This window comes from Ascaphus truei, unplaced genomic scaffold, assembly GCF_040206685.1.
Source record: "Ascaphus truei isolate aAscTru1 unplaced genomic scaffold, aAscTru1.hap1 HAP1_SCAFFOLD_376, whole genome shotgun sequence".
Taxonomy (NCBI): domain Eukaryota; kingdom Metazoa; phylum Chordata; class Amphibia; order Anura; family Ascaphidae; genus Ascaphus; species Ascaphus truei.
This window is the reverse complement of record NW_027456707.1, coordinates 173394-196921: the sequence shown is the minus strand read 5'-3', so window position 1 is coordinate 196921 and position 23528 is coordinate 173394. Positions and strand designations below refer to the sequence as shown.

General features: G+C 41.8%; 1 protein-coding gene across 2 annotated transcripts in view; it reads right to left on the bottom strand.

The window, feature by feature from the left end:
- The window catches only part of LOC142483864 (chymotrypsinogen 2-like), a 149280-nt gene that overhangs the window by 55593 nt on the left and 70159 nt on the right, over positions 1-23528 (bottom strand). The window contains exon 3 of one of the 2 annotated variants that reach the window (XM_075583789.1): positions 3999-4077. The exons of the other annotated variant lie outside the window; for it this stretch is intronic. Within the exon in view, the coding sequence (XP_075439904.1) occupies positions 3999-4077 (79 nt within the window). The remainder of the gene's footprint in view (positions 1-3998; positions 4078-23528) is intronic. 2 annotated transcript variants of the gene reach the window in all.

Sequence of the window (23528 nt, the reverse complement as noted above, 5' to 3'; positions counted from 1 at the left end):
TTCTTGTCCCTGTCGGCTGCCTGGCCGGGACTCGTGTGGGTCGTAGGGGGCACGTCTGTCCTGTGGACCGAGATGGGTGTTCTGGTGTCCTTGTATCTCGCTGCTGACCTTTCGTTCCTCGGGTGGCTGGCACTAGATGTGGTCTGCGCCCCGAAGATGAAGCTGCGGTCATTCCTTGTCCTTGCTGGTTCGCGAATGAAGCTCAAGAAAACTGAGAATGGGGGGTAGACGACTTGTATTTGGAACCTTGTGAAATCCACCTTTCTTGGAGGTTGAAGGTTAGCTTCTCCAGGATGGGTCCCACTCCACGAGCTGAGTCTAGGATGTTGAGGCCTATTAAGGAATGGTCTTTCCTTGCGAACTCCAGTTCTTGCAGCAGGTCCCCGAGCTCTCGCAACTTTGAGTAGTCTTTAGTTGTGATCTTGGGGAAGCTGTCGACTCTTTTGAAGAGCGAAACCTTGACTGCCTCGGGGCTACCGTAGGACTCTTCTAGCCTTTCCCACACTAGGTCAAGACATACTTGGGGTTGGTGCGCGTTTGCCGCCCAAAGTCTCTTCGCGTGCTCCCTGGATTCGTTCCCCAGGAACTTGAATAGCAGGTTGATCTCTTCCCTTGCTGAGAAGTCCAAGCTGTTGATTGCGTCTTTGAACGTGAACTTCCACGTCCGGTAGTTCTCAGGGCGGTCGTCGAAGCTGATGAGTCCTGCTTGCACCAGGTCACGCCGGATCATGTACTTGGCTATATCTGTCAGGCCTGAGGCATCGGCGTGTTTGTCCCGTTCTGAGGTAGTTGCTGGGAGGAACTGTGCGGTCGCCTCTTCCTTGGCATGGACGCGTGATGACTGCTAGTCGGTGTGAGGGGCTGTGTTTTCCCGTGTGGGTGTACCTGGATGGCGAGCCCATTGTAGTGCATCCGTGTCCGCGCTGGCGTGTGGATCACTGTTGCGGCTGTGGCTATCCCTGGCAGCATGTACCATTGACGGAGCAGCGTCTTCTCCTCGTGGACCTAGCAAGTCTTCGGTGTCTGTAGAGTCACTCCCTCCGCGTTGAGATGGTGTGCTGGTGTTTATGCTGAAGAGGCTCCTTACGTAGTCTTCAGTGCTTTGGACTGGATCCTCCGAGGCGATCCGTCTGTACGGTTGCTCCCCGCCATCCTGTTGCGCGGCTGCTTCTAGGACTTCGGCTTTTGCTATAGCGGCAGCAGCTTCTCTTTCTTGATTTAGGGCCTCTAGGTTAACGTCCACCTCTGTCTTTTTCCGTGCAGTGGTGGCAGTGGCTGCAGCGGTGGTGGCAGCCGCAGTGGCAGTGGCTGCAGCGGCGGTGGCAGCCATGGTGGCAGTGGCCGCAGCGGCGGTGGCAGTGGCTGTCTACTCATCCTCTTCTATGCGGGCCCTTTTCTAGTTTCATGGCTGCTTCTTTCTGAGTGTATGCGGCCCTGGCACGTGCGGCCTCTGCGGTGGCTCACGCCTAAGTAGCGTTTGCGCTTGCGCTAGACACGTAAGATTGTGCTGATCTTGCTGACCTTGATGAGTGCCTGGATGTGCTCGAGCGCTGCGATGCGGTCTCCAGGAGGAGCTCTTTTCTTTCGCTTTGGGCGTCTGCGATGGCGGTTCGCACGCGGCTCTCACGTGTCAAGTCAGTATTGTGCTGTAAGTCCCTTTCATGCAGGCTTTCACCGGTATTAGCCCTGGCCAGGTAAGTGACGTATGCCTCTGACAGCCCTTGGTAGCATAAGTGGTCTATCTTTAATTGAGTTATTGCCTGCTTGAGCTGTTGTACAGAATTGCCAGCGGCGACATTGCGTATCCCAAGTGTGGTAGTGTTCCAGGCCAACTCTAATTAGCACGGTGCGCTTCAATGTCAGTCTCGTATTTTTCGCGGGTCTTTTGTGTCAGTGTGACTGTCCGTTTGGGCCTTGGTCTGCCTGCGCCTGTTGCAGTTGCGCAGCAGTCTCTGTGTCTTAGTGATCACTCTCCTACGTGATGTCTGGTAAGGCTCTGAGTTCTGCCATAATGTAGGTGTGTGTAGGCCTTTAGCCACTGCGTGTGGCGTGCGGTCTTTTACCTGTGTCAGCGATGGGCGTCTGTCTCAGATGATGCCGAGCGGTGTCTTGCAGCGTGCAGCGTAGGGGTAGCTGTACTCACAGGTGTCCGGTGGCTCTGACTCATGTCCTGGCGGGTGTCCGGTAGTGTGGCCCTTGATGGCGCTAGCCGTGGGGACGAGCGCAGGGGTGTGTGAGATGGCAGCTCCTCACTATGGGGCTGTGCAAAGGGCGAACTCAGACAGAGAAAGGCAATTAGGTTTGTGTAAGAAGAACTGTTTGTCTTCAAAGCTGCTGCCTCGTGTGCAAGGTTGTTTGCTTATTTGTAAGGCTGCAGGCTGTGTGCAGTTTGCTGTATAGGGCTTGCTGCCCTGTCTGGCAGTGCAAAGCTGCTGCTTGTGCAGTGTAAGCTGCTTGGTGCTTCTTTGTCTGTAGAGACTGCTCTGTTTTATCATGAAGTCTGGAGTAGCATCTCCTGTAAGTGTCTGTAAGGGACACGGTATCTTTTTCACTATTCTGAAAGCCAGGGTCATACAGCAGCGGCAGCTCTTATTCGAGCAAAAGCCGCTGGCTGTATGCGGCTGGGAAGCGGGTAGCCGCGGCGCGTGGCGGCGCACTGTGACGTCACAGTCACATGCGCGCCCGGCTTCCCCGTCTTCCCCGGCTTCCCCAGGCTTCCCCGACACGCCTGGAGATGAAATTAAGGTAAGCGGGGGTGCGGGGAAGCAGAGGGGCAGAGCAGAAGCCGGGTTCGGGGTCCGGAAGGGGGGGTAAATTGCGCGCGATGAGGAGGGGGGGTGAGTGGGGGAAACGCGGCGGCGCGCGTTTATTACTGGCGGCAGCTGGGGCAGATCCCGGCATGCCGCCGGCATTTAGTGCAATAAAGTATGTCGCTACTGTATGTAGGATGATTTAGCCCAGATAGTGTCAACTCGGCCCTCTTTTCCAAGCACAACAAGGTATGTTTCTTTTCTTTACTTTATTTGTGGAAAGCAGGTAAAAAACAGGTACTTGTGTAGAGATGTAGATTTAGGGATAATGTCTCTCTGTGTGTGCTTGGTAGTTAAAGGCAGGTGAAAAAGATAATCCTACCAGTACAGGAGTTACAGCAGAGTGCTCACTCATCCAGAGGTTATGGTGGAAAAGGAAGTGAGGGGCAAGGGTCACACTAAAGGTTGAGTGAGACTGCACTAACTATCAGCAAAAGACAGGGGAGAACATGGGAAAGTCCATTAACTGGAGGACTGGAGATGTTGCCAGAGCAACCAGGGGTGTGGCAGACTGGAAGGAAAAAGGGCTACATAATGTATCCATTCCATCTGCACTGGGAGTGAACTGCAAGGAAAGTGACATCCAAGCACAACTAGTAGGCAGAACTGCCAAGGGAAAGGGGGCTGAAACAGAAAAGGCAGACAGGGGTATTTCTGTTCCATGACAACCATTCTCCATCCTGATGTACACTCCGTCCCTCAACAAGCAGCCATTTTACCTTTTGCTTCCATGTTGCCCCTTATTCCCTCAAGATAATGGGAGTCCAACTCCAGTTCTCAAGGGTCAGGTAAAAGGATATTACTTCTTTGGCACATGTTGCTCAATTGAAGACTGAGCCACTGATTGAGCCACCTGTGCTGAATCATGTTCTAGAGTGTAAGCTCTCAGGACGAGGGCCCTCATTACCTTCTGTATCTGTTAGTGCATGTCTGTCCTTACCTGTATGTCATTCAGTTTATGTAATTTACATCTCTCCGCACTCGCATCATACTGCGCTACGGAATATGCTGGTGCTTTACAAACAAACTATGATAATAATAATAAACACTTCAGGAATGCAGGGAACAAAGTAGCAAACTTGATCGCCTCCCTCCCCTCCCCGGGAGCAAAGGGATCAAAACTTTTAGAGAAGCCCCCCCCCACCCCTTGTTTGCCTTCCATACAATCTTCATCTATCAGTACCTTACCTTTGAGATGCCTTTGACCTGCCTGGCTTCGGATTTGGAAGCCCGATTGTACATACCCAAAACAACAAAATCAGAAGTTCTGTGCAAGAGAGAAAGACGTGGAAATACCATCGTTAATACCAGAGGTCACAGCATGAGGGTATTAGAGAGTATTAGTGGCACAGGAGTATCAATAGGTTTTTATATTTTCAAATCTTGAGTACCACAACCTCCCTCCAAATAACACAGGAAGAGATACGTGCTCATAAAGACGCACACCTGAGATACCGGATAAATACTCATTTTTGTAAACAAGGTTATTTAGCCTTAACTGTAACTGTCACACAGTAGCACAAAGTATGTTGGTTTGGATCTAATTGGTTACCCTTGAAATACCCTGTAACATGTACGTGTTCATCCAGCATGCCAGTGATTTAAGAAGACAGGGGTTAATTTATTACAACCTTAGACCAAATTACTATGTGGAATCAGGTTACAAAAATATCTTCTGTGCCACAGTTACTAATTGCCTATAATAGCACACCACTCTATTACAAGTTTGATAATTCTCCATCATTAAAGCTTCCCACATCAATAATGTAACTTTGTTATAGCATTTAGATAGTTACTGGATAGATATATAGATATATGGAGTATAATAATAATAGCATGTTCTTGTATAGCGCTGCTAATTTTACGAGGTGCTTTACAGAGACATTTTGCAGGCACAGGTCCCTGCCCCGTGGAGCTTACAATCTATGTCTTTGGTGACTGCGGCACAGGGAGATAAAGTGATTTACCAAAGGTCACAAGGAGCCGACACCAGGAATTGAACCAGGTTCAAACTCTCAGTGCCAGTCAGTGTCTTTACTCACTGAGTCTCTCCCTCTCCCTTAATATTTATTGGGCAAAAATACACAATTAAATACAATCCAAGGAAACAGATCTATCCATCGGTTACCCAATATTCAGAGAGATTTCCTATCCATTTCATTTAATATCATAGTTTCCTTTTCCTTGTTTTGTTTGTATATTGAACATTACATACATTGTTTAATGTTATGTATTGAGTTATTAAAAGTTATGTTTTAAATATTTTCACGTGACATTAATACGTCCACGAATATTGTTTAGTTTGTAGCTCCAGCAATAAACCATTGTGCCTGACTTTAGTAGGCGTGTTCCAACTCTAAAAGGGATGGTTTTCTCTGTCTCTAAATCCAAGTACAGTTCATCACTATGATTCCCTAGGCAGCACCCTGATATAAAGAGTCATTTAAAGGGTACCACATTAATAAAAGGCTACCCAGGAAGAGCAAAGTCTCCCCTCTGTGACTGTGCAACACTAACACCAGCACCTGCAGCTTTGTAACAAAGAAACAGCCCTGATTCAATGCTACTGTATGGGATTCTTTCTGTTTCACTCAAATTCTCTTACAGTTTTTCTGCAGACAGGCTCTGGGGCCCATATCTACAAAACGGTGCTAAGCTTTAGCATTAATATGAATGGAAGTAAAGGCGTGCTAAAGATTAGCCCCCTTTGGTGCATCTGGAACTGTGGTTGATGCAGATTTCTAGGCAAAGGGATTTACAGCAGCAAAAGAGAGTCCGAAAAATGATGCACTTAGTTGCAGAATGAAATAGCTGATTATAATGTGTGAGGCATGTAAATCCTTAGGGGGACTCCCCAAATCCCAAGGAGGTGAGTGCAAAACACCCAGATATAAGAAGATGAAAATACAGCTGTTCGGGGCAATTTCACTCCCCCAATTTCAATGTCACGTAAAGTTCTAATCTCACACATCCCCAGGCAGGTTTGAGATACTCACAGGACATCGCAGTGAGCGGCTGAGATGACCCAGTTAGGGTTGAGGAGAGATCCTCCACAGAAATGGGATCCAGTTCGTTCCTGTTAATCAAACATCAAAATGAATGGAAGCTGGTGTATTTCTTACCTGCATTCTCACCCTATTGCAGGGGTGGGCCACTCCAGTCCTCAAGGGCCACCAACAGGTCAGATTTTAATAATATCCCTGCTTCAGCACAGGTGACTCAGTCAACGACTGCACCACCTGTGCTGAAGCAAAGATATCCTTAAAAATAACCTGTTGTTGGCCGTTGATGACTGGATTTGGCCCTGCCATATTGGATCGGAATCTATAAGAGGAGCGGCTGGAGTAATTTACTAATACTACAGTTAAAGAAACATTCCCTGATAATACCCCCTTCACCCCCCTCACCTCCCTGGTTTAAGAGCGGTGAGCCTGTTACCGATAAGTGTCCAGCCGTCAATCATGGGTTAGCAATATGTGTCCGGGGTCAGGACTTGACCCTTTGATGGGGGACAGGGGGGGTTGCCATCCCGGCAATAAAGGGGTTACTCCTCAGCTGGTAACCCCTACAACCATCCGGGAGGCAAGGTGTTAATGTAATTACGAGTAATAATTTGTATGCATTTCCCTGCTTCAACACAAAATGTATTCCCCTCTGCAAAAGGTCTTACCCTTGGTTTTAAATGTGTTCCTGCTCATACAGTGTTTACACCAAGCACATACAGTGGGATCAGGTCGGGAGGGAAAGGGTTAACTGTGTTGGATTGTTTATACCCCTTTGTTCCCCTTCCCGCATTTTCACCCACCATTTGCTGGCACTGTCCCATAGGTCACCATTGGATTCAATGGAGATTGAGAGGTTTTTGGCCCTATACCGAGAAAGACCAGCAGATGGAGACCGAGAGGACGAGCGGAGCTTCCCCATTAAAATGAATGGAGTAATGCATTTCAATGGGGAATACCTAGATTCCGCTTTCTAAGAACTAAGTGCATTATAACCATGTTATAAACATATAAAAGTTTATAACTTTGTTCTGGGGCAGCTAGCGATAAAATTATTTCTGCCCCTAGCTCGTGGGAACCTCCTCACTCGACCCCAACCGGGTCTGACGGGCAATGGCCCCGAGAAAGGGACGAGCCCGCCAAAGGGTTGCCGTCATTGGCCACAATGGCGGAAAAAAGCCACTAGGTTTCAAGAATGTTTAAAACCTGATATCCCTATCACCGGTACGGTGATAGCTGGAGAGCTGGAATTTGGCTACCGGGTAGTCATGCCTCAGGCATGATTGCATGACAGTTTCCAGCCCTCTCAGACTAACCGAACAGAGAGTAATTCATATGTAAAGTTACGGTCACCGTCATTGGCCGCCATGAGGGAAATAAGATGCTAAGTGCAAAATTGTATAAAACCTAAATCAGTATCTCCGGTTCGGTGAGGGCTAGAGGACTGGAATTTGGCCACCAGGTAGTCACATCATGGTTGCATGGCCATTCCCAGTCCTCTCAGGCTAACCGAACGGGGTAAGGTTAACTGTGTAAAGTGTGGTTGCTGCCGTTGACTCCAATGGCAGAGAAATGTGGTTTGTATAACATGATGTTTGCTATCTCCGGTTTGGTGATAGCTGGAGGGCTGAAATTTGGCCACCAGATAGTCATGCCTCCGGCATGAGGGTATGGCTATTTGCAGCTCTCTCAGATTAACCAAACGGAGTATTTTAATATGTATAAATTGTTGTAAGGTTTACTGTATTTCATGCCTACTGTAAAGCCCGCGAAAGTTACTGGCCCATGGGATATGTTAATGGCCAGAGAGCGACCGTGTGTCTACAGGGAAAACACAGAATAAAGGCTCACTCCCCTGGATTAAGTATGCAGGACGGAGAAAGAGCAGGACATGGCTTTTTAGATTAAGTGCCATAATTCACACCTATAGTCAGAGTTCCCCGGCCCAGATCCCCATCTGGCAGACTTGGAGAAGCCAACTTTTGAGAGTGGGGCTAAGGAAATGGACCTTTGAATAGAAGAGTGCCAACCCCCTGTCGGCAGGTACTATCTTGCTTCCCACGTCAGCTGGCAAAAGGTAATTGGGTCCAGGTAATTGTCATCCAATACCCGAGTCCCAATGTTAGGGATAGCGCCCAACTCCCATATAAACGATTGCAAGCTCTATGACCATTGTCTTCGTTGTCTTCGTTGTTCTACCTGAATGGTTCCTGTCGCTGATGAACTGCTTGCCTGAGTTCTGGGCTATTTCATTGTCCACTTCCTAAGTAAGTGTATATATTTCCATTGTTATTTGTCTAACATTGTGTGTCCACCTGTCTTTTAAGGAATAAAATCTTTTTATTATATCACAGTCGTATTCAATTCAACCCAGAGTATTTGGTGTATATTATAACCCTGTGGCTATCATGACAGACACCCCGCGGGCCGTGTTTGTAGCTCGTGGCTATATTTTTATTTTGTAAGTTTCCTTGAGGATGGGAGTTGGGACCCCGGCGCTAGACTAACCTAACATTTCTCAATCTGCGCCATCAGCGGCAAAAAAGAAACAAATGTAAATCACTTTGGTCGCGTCGCGTTGAATACCTGATTGGTGCAATTTAAATCCATAGAGATACAGTCAGGGTAAGGATCCTGGTTGGACAAGAAACCCACAATTGCACTCTATGAGGACAAACAATAGGTGGGACAGAAATATAGTCCCAGGCCTGTAGCCTATTGTGCCAAACAACGCAAAACAAAAAAGCTTTAGTAAGACATACTAGTGGACAAAAGCAGGGAGTGTAGGGTATAAACACAAGTATATTAAAATTAATACACAAAAAGGTTGGAAGGCGAGAGCATATTAGTGCCTCCGTCCAACACTAGAAGCTCATTTTACAAACGCACTCCTGGGCTTTTAAAACTTCACGTTTAATAATTGTCCTATTAAAATAAATTCTACATACAGAATATTGGTAATAAACACACAATGTACTAATACAGGGAGGGGGATAGGGAGGTGGGGTTAGGCTAGAGGTGTATACCGCTTTTACGTGTATCTGAAATAATTCAGAAAAGCTAATTAACATCAGATACAGCCTATGAATATAGAACACAGGATCTCTGAATAACAGCTACTAACAAGACTGTAATCACTATAGCAACATACATGTGTTGTGCGGCATGAGGCGTAGCATACCGATCAAACCAACCTGTATTGTGGAATGTAGCACCTAACAGTGTGTTGTTAATAAGTACACTATCACTTTAAACTGTTAAGTTATAATATTATCACTGTAGGTGCAACACAATAACAAGTTGGTGGTACGTGGATTGACTCTACGCCTAATGACGTTGACATACACAGCACACGCGTAAATCACACGTATAGCTGATAGGAAATATAAAAGTCTGGAAACAGCTATGACTAAACACTGCTAGAAAAATATAAGCAGCATACAGATGAAGCTGTGGTGTACGGACATGCCGTCCAAATATAATCAGTGCTCATAGAACTATGTCCAATAAGGAGCAATCAGCGTCAAGCAATCATGTATTCTGCTGTGCAGAACCGTACTTGAGAACTTTTAGCACTCAATGATGGTGTGTTGGTGCAGAGACTCCCCCAATGTGTCAGCACAATATCATCAATTCAGTGAGCTGTATATCTTGTTTGTATTTATGTATTTAAAATTTGGTGGTGGTGACACGGAGTAGAGGAAAAAGTTTCTCCAAAGCCCACCATGGAAACTCTCATATAAAAAGAGAATATGTCTCAGAATATATATATATATATATATATATATATATATATATATAAGACACACAGATGAAAAGAACAAAGACAATCCCTTTAGAAGCACTCTAAATTACACCTAAACTAATCTATAAAATAAAGATGGTTAAAAAGAAACAGATGCTCCGCCAATTCAGAAAAAATGAACAAGATTTTATTGATTTAACAACAAGACACACTAACTTAAAAACATAAAAATACTAAAGACAGCCTATGAAAATATATATGTATCAAAAATATAAAGAGAGGACTACTAATCAAATACTATCAGTATTACAAAAAGAAGAAAAACTAAAATGTTTCTAAATAAAGTTTAAATAATGACAACAAAGTAGTTTAGTCTAACATAATAGGCAATACAAAATATATTCCCACTGACATATGCATGAAAGAATAATAAATCATTGCGTTGGAAAAAGTATATAGTCAATGACCCAGTATATAGCCAGGAAAAATTAGTATGTATACCAAAAACAGAGGGGAAAAAAAAGAGATAAAGCAACCAGGGAAAAATAATATAACAATAATAATAGTTATACCCTGAACAGCATTTCCCCAAAATGAAATCAATGAGAACTGATGCAGCAAATAAAGAAAAATATGACTAATAAAGACATATTAGCAAACAGAGTCATACATATTGAAAACACCACAAAGCGCAGCACTGCAAGGACAAGTAATGCCCAAACAGTAAGGAGGGTAATACTCAGCTGCAGCTAGATTGTGTAGAGTTTGTGTCCATATTGATTGTACAGGATGTGTTTCCAAAGTCTGCTTATAACAGGAACAAAAAATAAAGTCCAAAATGCTGCATCAGATCCATCAAAAGTCCCTCAGAATAGAAGATTACATAAAGGCTGTAGTAAAGTAAACACTCAACATGTTTCACCCGTCGGTGGGCTTCTTCCCGGAGTGGTAAAATTTAAAGTGAAGGCGTGCAGTGTTTTATAGATGGTAAAGTAATTAGTTCCAGCTTTGTTCTTATTTTCCTGTCCAATTAAAGCTACCTGCTCAGTTGAGCTGCGTCACGCACACCAGTGCAAGCAATATTGTAATAATTTCAGGCAGAGCTTCAAATTAAGCCCATATATTTGCACTGGTGTGTATGAAAATGACAACTTCACAGCACAAAAAGTGACAGCTTGCAAGTATATAGATAGTTATGGTTTTGTAACAAACATCTCTCCCCAAAAAAGACCGTGGTGCAGTTACAGACATAAAAATCAGCAGCACCGTTTTTCTTTTGCATCTCTGGAAATGCAAACAGCATCATTTTGCACAAAATCAGGAATAAAATGCAGCATGAAGTAGTTTAAAGTATATTAATACAACTTTAAAGATCTAGTTTTATCCAGTTACTACTAGTCATCATTGTAATTATACCAATAATACTAAACTAACAATATTATTCTCTGACATAGTCTGAAAACATAGACACACTTTAGCAATCGAAGCATACAGTAAATACAGAAACCAAAAAAATCTGTGTAGATGGTATTTCCATCAATACTATGGTTCTGAAGCAAGGATTATGCTGAAGCAGATGTCATGGGTGATGTATTAAATGACGTCACTAGCAGATCATATCAAAGACTGGTGCAATGGGAGGTATCAATTCATTTACCAAAGCATTTTATAGTCCAAGCAAAAATACAGAAACCGAGGAATCTGTATAGGAGATGTTTCCATAAATGCTGTGATTCTGACGCAAGGGTTATGCTGAAGCAGACGTCATAGGTGATGTATTAGATGACGTCACTAGCAGATCATATCAAGGACTGGTGCAGTTGGATGGAATCAATTCATTTGCCAATGCACTGACAAAGCAAAGACATATATGTTAATAACATAGAACAATAGTATATTTAGAGTTAGTATTGAGAACATGAGAAAATTAATGAAGATAATTGTATATTTATAAAAGAGTAGAAGATGACATTATATCAGAAAATAATTATGAAATGTTGTTAAAAAGATTAAATAGTAAAACAGAGAGGAACGAAATAATACATATTTATGCAAAATTAATTTCAAAAGAAAGGGGGCCACGCGTCTTCACAAGGTAATGAAGTTAAATTGGAACACAATATTGCATATATGTACAGATGTCAATTATAAACTATAAAAACATAGCAAACCCTAAAGAATCATTTAGTCCCATGGGCTGCATGGTATTGAGAAGAACTATCCAGCGACACTCCTTTTTAAGGAGAGCTTTCTCCAAATCCCCACCCCTTATGCCTAGGGCCACTTTATCAAAGACAAATGCTGTTAGACACGTACTGTCTGAAGCATGATGTTGAAGGAAATGTCTAGCTACAGATGTAATTTTTTTGAATGAATCCAAATCCCGTTGTGCCGTTTTGATATTTCTTGTGTGATCTAAGACCCTAAAGCGGACTTCTCGTGTAGTCATGCCAATATATTTAAGGTCACAGGGACAAGTTAACCAGTATATCACCCCCTTGGTCTTACAGTTAAGGGTGTATCCAATATTATATTCTTTAGTGTGTTTACTGTTCAAAAATTTGTCCGTCTGTACCATATACCTACAGGCAGAGCAGCTGTTACATTTAGAGAAACCCTTTTTCCTGAGAGACAAGAATGTTTCGCTTGTATGGGGAACATAATGACTATGTACAAGTCGGTCTTTGAGGTTAGGTGACCGTCGACTTGTCATGTTGACCTTGTCACCTACCGCTTCCCTTAGTTCTCCGTCTGTACATAGGACAGGCCAGTGTTTTTGTAAAATACACTGGAGATCTTTCCACCTGTCATTATATGTACCAATAAAACGTGTTTTGGTGTCTTGTGTCCTCATTTTCGGATGTAATAATGTAATGCGTTTGCTACTTGCACTGTGCTGATACCCAGCATGAATGTATTTATTGCTGTAGCCTCTAGATCTAAATCTTTGACGCATCTGAGCAGCTCTAGATTCGAAACAAACCTCGGTTGAGCAATTACACTTTAATCTCAAAAATTCACTGCGGGGGATGCCCCGAATCTGGTGCTGCTGATGAAAACTTGAGGCATGCAAGATTGAATTTGTGGAGGTAGATTTTCTGAAAATATCAGTACCAATACTGCCAACCTCATCAATGAAGATCCTGAGATCCAGAAAGTCCACTGATTCAGTGCTTGATTTATAAGTAAGTTTAATATTGAGTTTGTTGTGGTTGAGCACATCGACGAAACTCCTAAGCTCTGTAGCAGAGCCCTGCCAGAGAATAAGAATATCGTCAATGTATCTCAACCATAACAAAACATGCATGGTAAGATGAAGATTTTCCTCACAAAAAACCACCTCCCTCTTCCACCAACCCAGAAATAAGTTTGCATATGATGGGGCACATGTTGCCCCCATCGCCGTCCCTCTAATCTGTAAATAAAATCTACTCTTAAACACAAAATAATTGTGAAATAGTATAAATGAAAGAAGCTGTAAGAGAAGATTAGTGAGATTTGGACTGAAAGAGGATGTTTTAAAAAAAAAATCCACAGCGCATAAGCCATCTTTGTGGTTTATGGAAGTGTATAAAGCCTCCACATCACACGTGACAAGAATAGTATTGGCATCAGCCATGATGCCATCCAATCGTGAAAGGACATCCATAGTGTCACGTAAATATGATGGTAAAGCTTCCACGGATGGGTGTAAGAAAGGGTCCAGGAATTGGCTGATGGGCTCACACAGGCTGCCAATACCCACCACAATTGGTCTCCCAGGGGGATTGGTCATGCTCTTATGTATCTTGGGTAACAAATACAGGATTGCCATAATAGGATGTTTGGTAATTAGGCTCTCTCTATTTTTGCTTGTTATAGTACCCATTGTGCAAGCTTCACTGAGAATAATTTCAAGCTCTTTTTTGAACTTGTCAGTGGGATCAGCACTAAGTTCTGTATAGCAATTTCGATCTCGCAGTTGTTTAAAGGCTTCCCGCTCATACTGGGATTTAGGCCACACCACCACATTGCCACCTTTATCAGCTGGTTTGAACTCGACCGTTGTCATTTTGCCAAGTTCTTTCACAGCACGCCATTCCTGGGATTTCAGATTTTTGGCCAATGATCGCTCAGGTAATTTCAGAATATCATTGGCCACCAGGGATACAAATACTTCTATCTGTGGGCATGTCTGGAAAGGTGGACAAAATGTGGATTTAGGACGAAATTGAGCTAGGATTTTGGACTCACTTGGGACAGAATCTTCAATTCCTACAAATTCGGTATTCATATCAGAAATAAGTTGACGTTCCATCATATTCCATCCATCATCTCCTTCCAAATGTATGGAGGTGTCTTTACCTTTGGAATAGAATTTCCTCAGAAGAAGTTTGCGGCAAAATAGATGTAAGTTCTTAATCCATTCAAACTTATCCATTGTTGAAGTAGGGGCGAATGATAAGCCCTTTTTAAGGACATTAATTTGATCCACAGTCAGGCAGATGTCTGACAGATTCACAACTGTCAATTCTTCTGAGTCTTCGGGAACCGTCACTTCTTCTTCGTTTTGTAGCCATAACGTTGCCTGTCTCGCAAGCGTCTTGCGTCCCATCCGAGTCCTCCTCCTGCTTTGTCCTGTTGGCCACCTCTGCCTAAAAAAGGTGCTCTATAATTGGAACCAGCTCCATGTGTGGCATCTGCATCCGAAGATTCTGCTTCAGAAGAGGTGAAGCCTGGGGAGATATCAGCTGCATCAATGTTAGATTTATTCCTTTTACCATGTTTCTTGCCCCTTTCCCAGCGGTAAACATTATTTGCTTTATAATCAGCAGAGTCACGTAGAAATTTTGTTTTCTTGACAGTTGTAATGTCCTCCTCATATTTTGATAAGTCCTGCTCTATTTTAGCAATTAGATCTGCTGTTTCACTTTCCATGTTTTTCAATGTTAACTCTGTTTGTTCTGCTATGTCCCTTAACACACTTTCATCATGTGCAATTAAAATATGCATCAACTGAAAGGAACAGGTACTAAGGGCCTCATGCAGTAAGCGTTGATAAGGGAATTATCGCCATTTTATAGGCAAAATTGGGTTTGAGATTCAGTAAGTGCCGATAAGTGCTTGATTTCGCCAGGTTTCGGAGCCGATTATTTTGTTATGGCCATTCGCCTGCCGATAAGCCTGTTTTCGCCACTGATCGCCACTTTTTTAAATCGGCTGGATTCAACAAAAAAAAACAGCTTATCGGGCCTGATCGGCACTACGAAATTGAGATGTTATGGCCAATTTCTCCCGCCAACTAAAGTTGGCAGTTTGGAGGGGAGAACGATCGCTAAGGCTGCCGCAACGGCACTTAGAAAAAAAAAACTTCTGTACATCAATGGAGTCAATGGAGCGGGGACGTATAACAGTATAGTACTGTTTACGTTTCATTGCTCACAATACAAACGTCATTTGCATTACAGTGTGGGGGCATTCCCTGCATTGTGTCACAGCTGACGTGTATTATTTGCATAACATTATACTTTTACATGTTTGCAGCATTTGCGGGTCACATTACTCATCATGTGATGATGTGCCAAGGGAAAATACTATACTCAACTCTTAAAGGAGAACCTCACATCATATCACACATTTTACTGAACTGAGCAACAATTATTTACATGATGTTACACATGTCACACATATCACACATACACAGTATATTCATCTTCCTTTACATTACACAATGCTTGTAATGTGACACGCATCTTTAAACGTCCATGTACATCTGTCTTCTCATGTTTACATATAGTTTTGGGTCCTCCCTATTTTCATGACGTCACTTATTGGACGCTCAATCACATTGCATGTTTACATTGTAACCGTAGCATTACAAGCACTTCAACCTAACTTATACACACATGTACAGTAATTCAGCATTGGGACACCTTGTTAACTCATTCTATACCAACTATCCTCCTTACAGAAATGCATGCATATGCACACGACTATTCATTGTTGTCAACATGTCACAATAACATGCCTAATTACACATGTTACACAAAACTTTTCCCACGTCAATCTCAGCCTTTTTGCCTAATTACATGACTGACTCTTGCGTTCACAAGTGTTACATGCATTGCACATGCAACTATTTATTTGCAAGCAATGTTTCTACAAAGGTTCACGTCACATCATTGCCAAATATCATCATTCCCTGCAGAATACACACAACAAATACTTATAACAAGAACTGCACACAGCTTGCCACAGAAGTACTTTATTATGTTAATGTAACACCTTGCATTTTACTATGTCACCTGACATCATCACATACCTATTTAAAGGACGCCCATTACCTGATCATTCACAGCTACTCATTTCAAAATGTTGAGATTGTTTAGGAGACGGAGGAACATTCTTTTCTATGACATGCTTGATGATGAAGACAATCATATAGGGCAAGGGAGGGACACACCGAGGGACAGTGACAGTGACAGGGACAGTCACGCGGATACGACAGAGACAGGGAGAGGGACAGGAGATCAGAGGAGAAGACAGAGGAGACAAGTTGTGCCTCGTCCGCGTCTGTACAGGGAGAGAACCCTGTTAGATGGGATGAGTGAGGAGGAGATTGTAAGTCGCTATCGTTTGAGTTCAGCAGCAATCTTAGCTCTTTATCAGGAGATAAGGGGAGATTTAGATTTTTTCACAGCCAGAGGTCGTGCAGTCCCTGGGCTTGTTAAAATGCTGTGCTCATTACATTATCTTGCTTCCGCGTCATACCAGACAACTGTGGGCATAGTGGGCGGGGTCTCGCAATCTACATTCTCGCGGGCCTTGACCCAGTTTCTCTATGCACTCAATAGACGAGCTAGGAATTATATTCATTTTCCTACAGAGGCGACAGAGTGGCTGGAAGTCAGGACTGGCTTTTATAATATAGCAGGGATACCATGTGTGCTGGGTGCAATCGATTGCACACATGTTGCTTTGATTGCACCTAGTCAGAGTGAGCATGTCTACCGCAATCGTAAGCACTACCATTCACTCAATGTACAGGTGGTATGTGATGCGACGATGAGGATAATGCATGTGGTACCCAAATTCCCTGGTTCCAGTCACGATTCCTCCATCCTGAGGAACTCTTCAGTCTTCCATGCGTTCGAAGAGGGACATTTTGAACATGGTTGGCTGCTGGGTGAGTACACATTTACATGTTATAACACAAAACACATTTTTATTTAGGAATGTTGGCATTGTACAATTTGATCACTAATGTCAGCTTATGTGTGCTCCATTCATTATAGGTGACTCAGGATACGGAATTAGGCCGTGGCTCTTGACTCCGGTGCTAAACCCTCAAACTGAAGCAGAGGACAGGTACAATGCAGCCCATATATCTACTGTACAAGATCTGTTATAGAGAGGACATTTGGCCTACTCAAGACCAGATTTAGGTGTCTGGACAGAACTGGTGGGGCTCTTCTATACAAGCCTCAAAAAGTGTCTGATATTATCCTTGCCTGTTGCATTTTGCACAATGTTGCACTCAGGCACAATGTACAGTCAGACCTAGCTGAGCCTGTGGTAGACGAGCATCCCACCCATGTAGCTGCTGAAAATGAACAAACAGCCAGTGGTGGCCAGACACGCCAGAATCTCATCAATTCATTTTTTTCTTGTAAGTAAAAACATATATGTTCCAAGTTCTACTTTTATACTTACATTATGTTATCTTAACAATAATGTTTTTTTATATACCCTTCTGGTAGGACACAGATGAATATGGGTTGCACACCTTTCTTCTCTCTGCTGTGTGCACAAAGGGATGTGGCACCGGTATGTTATTGTTGCACAGGTTATATAATCCCTCTTCAATTTTACTTTAGTTGTGTGTATGTGAATACAACTGGGGTAACAAAGCACTAATATTTTAGCATTGTGTTGTTCCTTATGCTAACACAATACACATATTATGCCCATACTCATTCATGCTTCTAGTATGCTTACATACAATGTTATTGGTGCAGTGTAACATGTACATCCATATGATGTGTACACCAGCCTGATTTACATTTTGAATGTCATGAAATATACATGGTGTTGCACATTTAACACCAAATACACACTTTGCTGTGTTGTTTACGGTACTGAAGATGGCATGTCAATGTTTGCAATTTATATATTGTTCCTTTGCATTATAGGTATATCTCCAGTATGACTGATCATGGTATGTATATTTGCTGACATCTCTCATAAGATGTGCCTACCTCAATCTTCCTATAATTATTTGAAGTCAAAACCCAACATATTGGTTTTAACACAAATGTAACATACATGTACTTTCTGTATCATGTATATGCATTTAGCTACTCTTGAGCTTTCATGTGCATTGTATTATAAAATGATTACTCACATTTCATCACATTTTATGTATGTTTCCTTATAAATTCCATTAATGTAATATAGATGTGTTTGGAGACAAGGGGATAACTGTACTTATTTGTTTACTTACGGGAGCTCATTCATCACGGATGAAATTGACTGATCCTAACACTCCATGCATGAATGCCTGTAATCACAACAATGCGTACTACATCTTATATTTAGCAATGTAGGTGTTTTTTAATGCTAGGAATTAATAGTCAACATTAATTTACATTTGTGACATGTGTATGTATAAGTCACATGTGTGTGGATGTGTCCTACATGTACCAAGTGTAAAACTGTTAACAGAAAACACAATGTTGTTGCAAATGTTACTGTCATTTAGCATTTCTAATTTACCAATATGACAATGTTGGTAATATTTTTGCAATATAAATCACGTCACTTCATCATTATCATGATGATAATTATCAAGTATTCTCACAATTGTAACGTCAATCACGTGCACATTAGCATAGACACACTTTGTAAGACAACTGTTTGTGTCTGTATCAATTTGTGTAGGATCCATGTATAACACCGACAAATGATAACACCAGCTTTATTATGGTAGCTTATATCATCATATTGACTATACTATGTATTTTTAGAACGTTTAATAAACACAGTAAACTATAGTTAGTTAGGTTAATGAAATATACACAGAAACGTACTTCATTACATGATGTTGATGTCATAATCAGAACATCATGCATTTTAGGGGACCACAACATCTGGCCAATAACATTATTTGCTACAGTCCCAAACCATTTTATCAACATACCCATGTAACAAGAGATTTTTAACAATAAATGGCTAGTTGGTTGTAAGTGTCCTTTACATTGGGAGAAGGAGTGGCTCAGTGAGTAAAGACACACACTGGCACTGAGATTTTGAAGCAGGGGAGTCTGGTTCAATTCCCGGTGTCGGCTCCTTGTGACCTTGGGCAAGTCACTTTATCTCCCTGTGCCTCAGGCGGCAAAAAATAAATTGTAAGTTCCACGGGCCAGGGACCTCAGCCTGAAAAATGTGTCTGTAAAGCGCTGTGTACAACTAGCAGCGCTATACATGAACATGCTCATATTATTATTATTATTATTATTATTATTGTTACATAGTTTCGACAGTCATACGTTCCATTACACAATAGAATTCACAAATGTGTTAGCAGAGTGGGAATGGTTGTTATATATAAAACACACCATGCCATAAAATGATAGTAGTCATTAAAGAACACTCAATAAAAATTCATGAGGCACTATTTTGCAACATCATTATGTTAATTAAGTGCTTATGCAATATAGGCATAAGGGTATCACATTTTTAATTGTTTGTTAATAAGCGCTGCAAGCAATATAAAATTAGTTCCATATGTAGTATAGTAGTCGGTGGCTCCTCCTCACAATCATCTCATATAAAGGTAGACTCTTCTGAAATCATACATTGATCCGATTGTATCTTCCCCGACATCTCTGAAATACAGCAAACACATGATGGTCAAATATGGCACCTTACTATATATGTATCCGTGACAACGCATTACACAGCTCTATATGATTGTGTACATACACACGTCACTCACTTATATGTTAGAAGTACAAGTGTACATCAGTATGTAATGTTTCTTTAAATTTGTAGCAGGCATAACTATGTATATGATGTGAACGTTGCCTGTATACTGAAAAATGTGCGCGCACATCTTAGTGTGCGCACGCACTTCAGGCTTGGCTGCACTAACTGTTAGCGCATGCGCAAAACAAAGCGTACGTTGTGCGTTCAATACATCTTGAAAATACCATTAAACATAAAATCTTTATTTCAAATACAATGAATACGAAACTACATTCGTTCTAAACGAGTACATCTGTATTCTTTTTAAACAGACGTGTTTGGACAGAAAGGACGGCCGATAACACAATGCGCAAATGCAATACGTGTGACGTCATGTTAAACCAGCGTGAAACGCACGCTAACACTCCTCCCACTCAATTAACATTCGGCTAACGCCCAGTTGACGCTTACAAACACTGAGCCGCACACATGACACACTGCAGTTACCGTTACTATAACAAAACATGACAGCCAATAGGCTTTGATGCGCGCACGTCGCTTGGGGGCGGGACTAACATCCGTAATCCTTTTTAAGGACGCCTTGGGCCATGACAAGGGTCCCACGTCATACGTGGTGGACCCGCTTTTAAATGTTGCATGATAACAAAACAGGTATGTGTTAGAGTTATGTTAAAATGTTGCTAATATGGTTAAAGGGATAGGAAAGTACGTATATTTATTCCGTCAGCAATGTGTACTACTCTTTCAGGTTATACTATATTGTATTCGGCAACAATTTCTTTGTGATCGCTACATGTTATGCAGTCTGCAATGTTACGCTGTATCCATGCATTGAAAGGGAAAATGGTGGTTAAAAAAACAAAAAAAAAAAAAACATTTAAACGCACAGTCAACGCATAACGGTTGTTATATTTACCATTCTTCTAGAATTAACTGTTCGTCTGGCTGCAACTGGTCGCTCCAGAAATGCAAGGCATTTTCATCCACGCTTGACCCACCCGCTGAATCCAGTATGACACACATCTCCTCCATGAAGCGCTCATAGGAATCGCCACTGCTTTCTTCAAACAATTGGTCGGGAGGTAGGTTCATTTCTTCTGGTTCCCATTCCAATGCATTTTCAGCTGAAAGGCTTGGTACATAATCATAGTACTTTTGTTGTACAATGTGGGTTTCAGGAATGGAGGGTGCAGATACACTGGCGACACACTTTATTCGAGCTTGGCTAGTCCCACGAATTCGGGTATACCCGGGTGTATTGAGGTTTGTGACTGTTTTCTGCCCGAGTGCATTGAGTTATTTTCCAAGCAGGGATTGAAGCATTTTATTCCCGCTGGCTGCAATACTGCACAGTATATATATATAAACTGCATTACAATTCATGAATTTATGCCATCTGGTAGACACGCGAAGCATTGCAGCCTATTAAATCCTAATCATTATCATTTAACAGATCAGCCGCCCATCAGCCAGGCATGAACCCAGGCTGGGAAGGCAAATGCAACGGGGCTTGTCAGAGGTTAGGAGCGGCGCATTCCAGGTATCTGCCAGGTACATACCGGGTATTTGCTCGAATAAAGTGTGTCGGTGCAGTATTGCAGTAGGTATCGATTCACACGGAACAGTAGTAGCGGATCCATTGCTATTGGCATTAGGAATAAATATGCCTTTCACAACAATATATGTGCCCTCTTTCAGGGTAAAATGCTTTTCCTTTGCAATCTTCCAGAAACCATAGGTGTGTTCTAGCTTATCCTGCACACGTTCAAAAAAGTCATTAGTTGATAAAGTGAATCTTATTGAGGAATTAAAATTCCGCGCATGCCTACGGTCTTGGTAATAAGGATATTTAGCTCGAATCAAATCATAGATTTGGCGTGTGCTTGCTTTGTGTCCGCGACTGTTTAAAATTGCTTCTGAAACCATGTACTTATAACCTAAGAGGGGATTCATATTGTTAACGAATTCATCAGCCATGTCAGAGTAGCACAAAAGATGTGTGCAGTTCTGTCTTCTTTGCTCATCAAAATGATTCTGCTCAATGGCTAACAAATTCCTGTGTTTCGTTTTCAAGGTCAACAAAAGTAACTACTTTTACTCCTTATTTCAAACGCCAATTGGATGTGTCCTTTTAATTGGTTTAAGTTTTGTGGTTAGTGATAGGCGAATGTTAGAAAAACATGTATCATTTTTTTATCTCGTTTGTGAAAACATTCCTACACTTATTTCAGTAACATTGAGTTTTCTAGAAAAATAACAAAGAGCACTGTGTGAAAATAGTGCTTAGACAGCCATATCAGTAAATACACACACCTGCAAAATGAAATGTTTTTTTCCCACATACATTTCTGTGTGTATTTGAAAGTCTGGTTAACTACCTGTCTGCATGAGTTTAAATACGTGTGTATCTATATATATACTGCACCGACACACTTTATTCGAGCAAATACCCAGTATGTACCTGGCAGATACCTGGAATGCGCCGCTCCTCACCTCTGACAAGCCCCGTTGCGTTTGCCTTCCCAGCCTGGGTTCATGCCTGGCTGACGGGTGGCTGATCTGTTAAATGATAATGATTAGGATTTAATAGGCTGCAATGCTTCGCGTGTCTACCAGATGGCATAAATTCATGAATTGTAATGCAGTATATATATATATACTGTGCAGTATTGCAGCCAGCGGGAATAAAATGCTTCAATCCCTGTCTGGAAAATACCTCAATGCACTCGGGCAGAAAACAGTCACAAACCTCAATACACCCGGGTATACCCGAATTCGTGGGACTAGCCGAGCTCGAATAAAGTGTGTCGCCAGTGTATAAATATATCTCTCTCTTAAAAATATATATATATATATATATATAAAGTGTATATTGTACTATATGTATAGTGTGTGTGTGTGTGTGTGTGTGTGTGTGTGTGTGTGTGTGTGTATATATGTATATGTATATATGTATATGTATATATATATATATATATATATATATATATATATATATATATATAATGTATCTTTTTTGTTTTTTTTTATATTGCAGGAGTACACACAACATATTGATGGCAGTAAGTAGGCCTTGTATGAAACCTATTTAAATGGTGATAAACATGAGTGAATTAAGTAATAAACATTTGTTTGCACCCAATAATGTTAGAGGCTCACACTTAGTATAGTTGTCAAACATTAGGCCTGTATTATTAAAATAGTGTGTTTTCACAAGGAAGCATGAAGTGTATGTTTTTTGTAAATACATCTATACCAGTTTAGATAGTACTATATATACACACACACACACACACACACAGTGTGTGTCTGTGTGTGTGTGTGTGCATATATCAATACATACTACATATATATTAGTATCAATTCAGAGATGTTCTTGAAACAAGAACACATAAATGATTAAAGGACAACATTACAATGGCCACCAAAGGTAAGTAATATTTAACACAAAATCCTGCTGTACACGTACAAGAAAGATGTTTGCAGTTAAATAGGTGCTTTTATAATTGCATGAAAATAATATGCACATGCAATGATTACATCAATTAACACACCCAAATGCAATGTTTTGCTGCAAAGTCAATGGCAGCTTCTCTAAACTTAGCAACTGGCTCCTGGTGGACCATTACTGAACAGACGATTAAAACATAAATATTTATAACACTATTCATTAATTAGGAGTGTTAACATTTCCAAAACTTCACGTGTACAAGAACATACTTGAAAGTTTGGAAACAACACAGTCTTCAGCATACATACAATAGTAATTAGATAATCTGAAGTCAACAAAACAAGGCCAAAGACATATTTTGTGAATTATAACATTTATTTTTTTTGTTCCTTTTGCGAGCGAGTAACAGGCCTGCTTGTTGTCTCTTGAATTTTCCTTTTTCTTTTGCCACCAACTTTAGGCACAACAGAGCCACTTTGAGTGGCCTCTGGCACTTCACGGGCAGGGCTTGTGGCCAGTGACTCACCTACAGGGCTTTTGGGCAGTGACTGTTC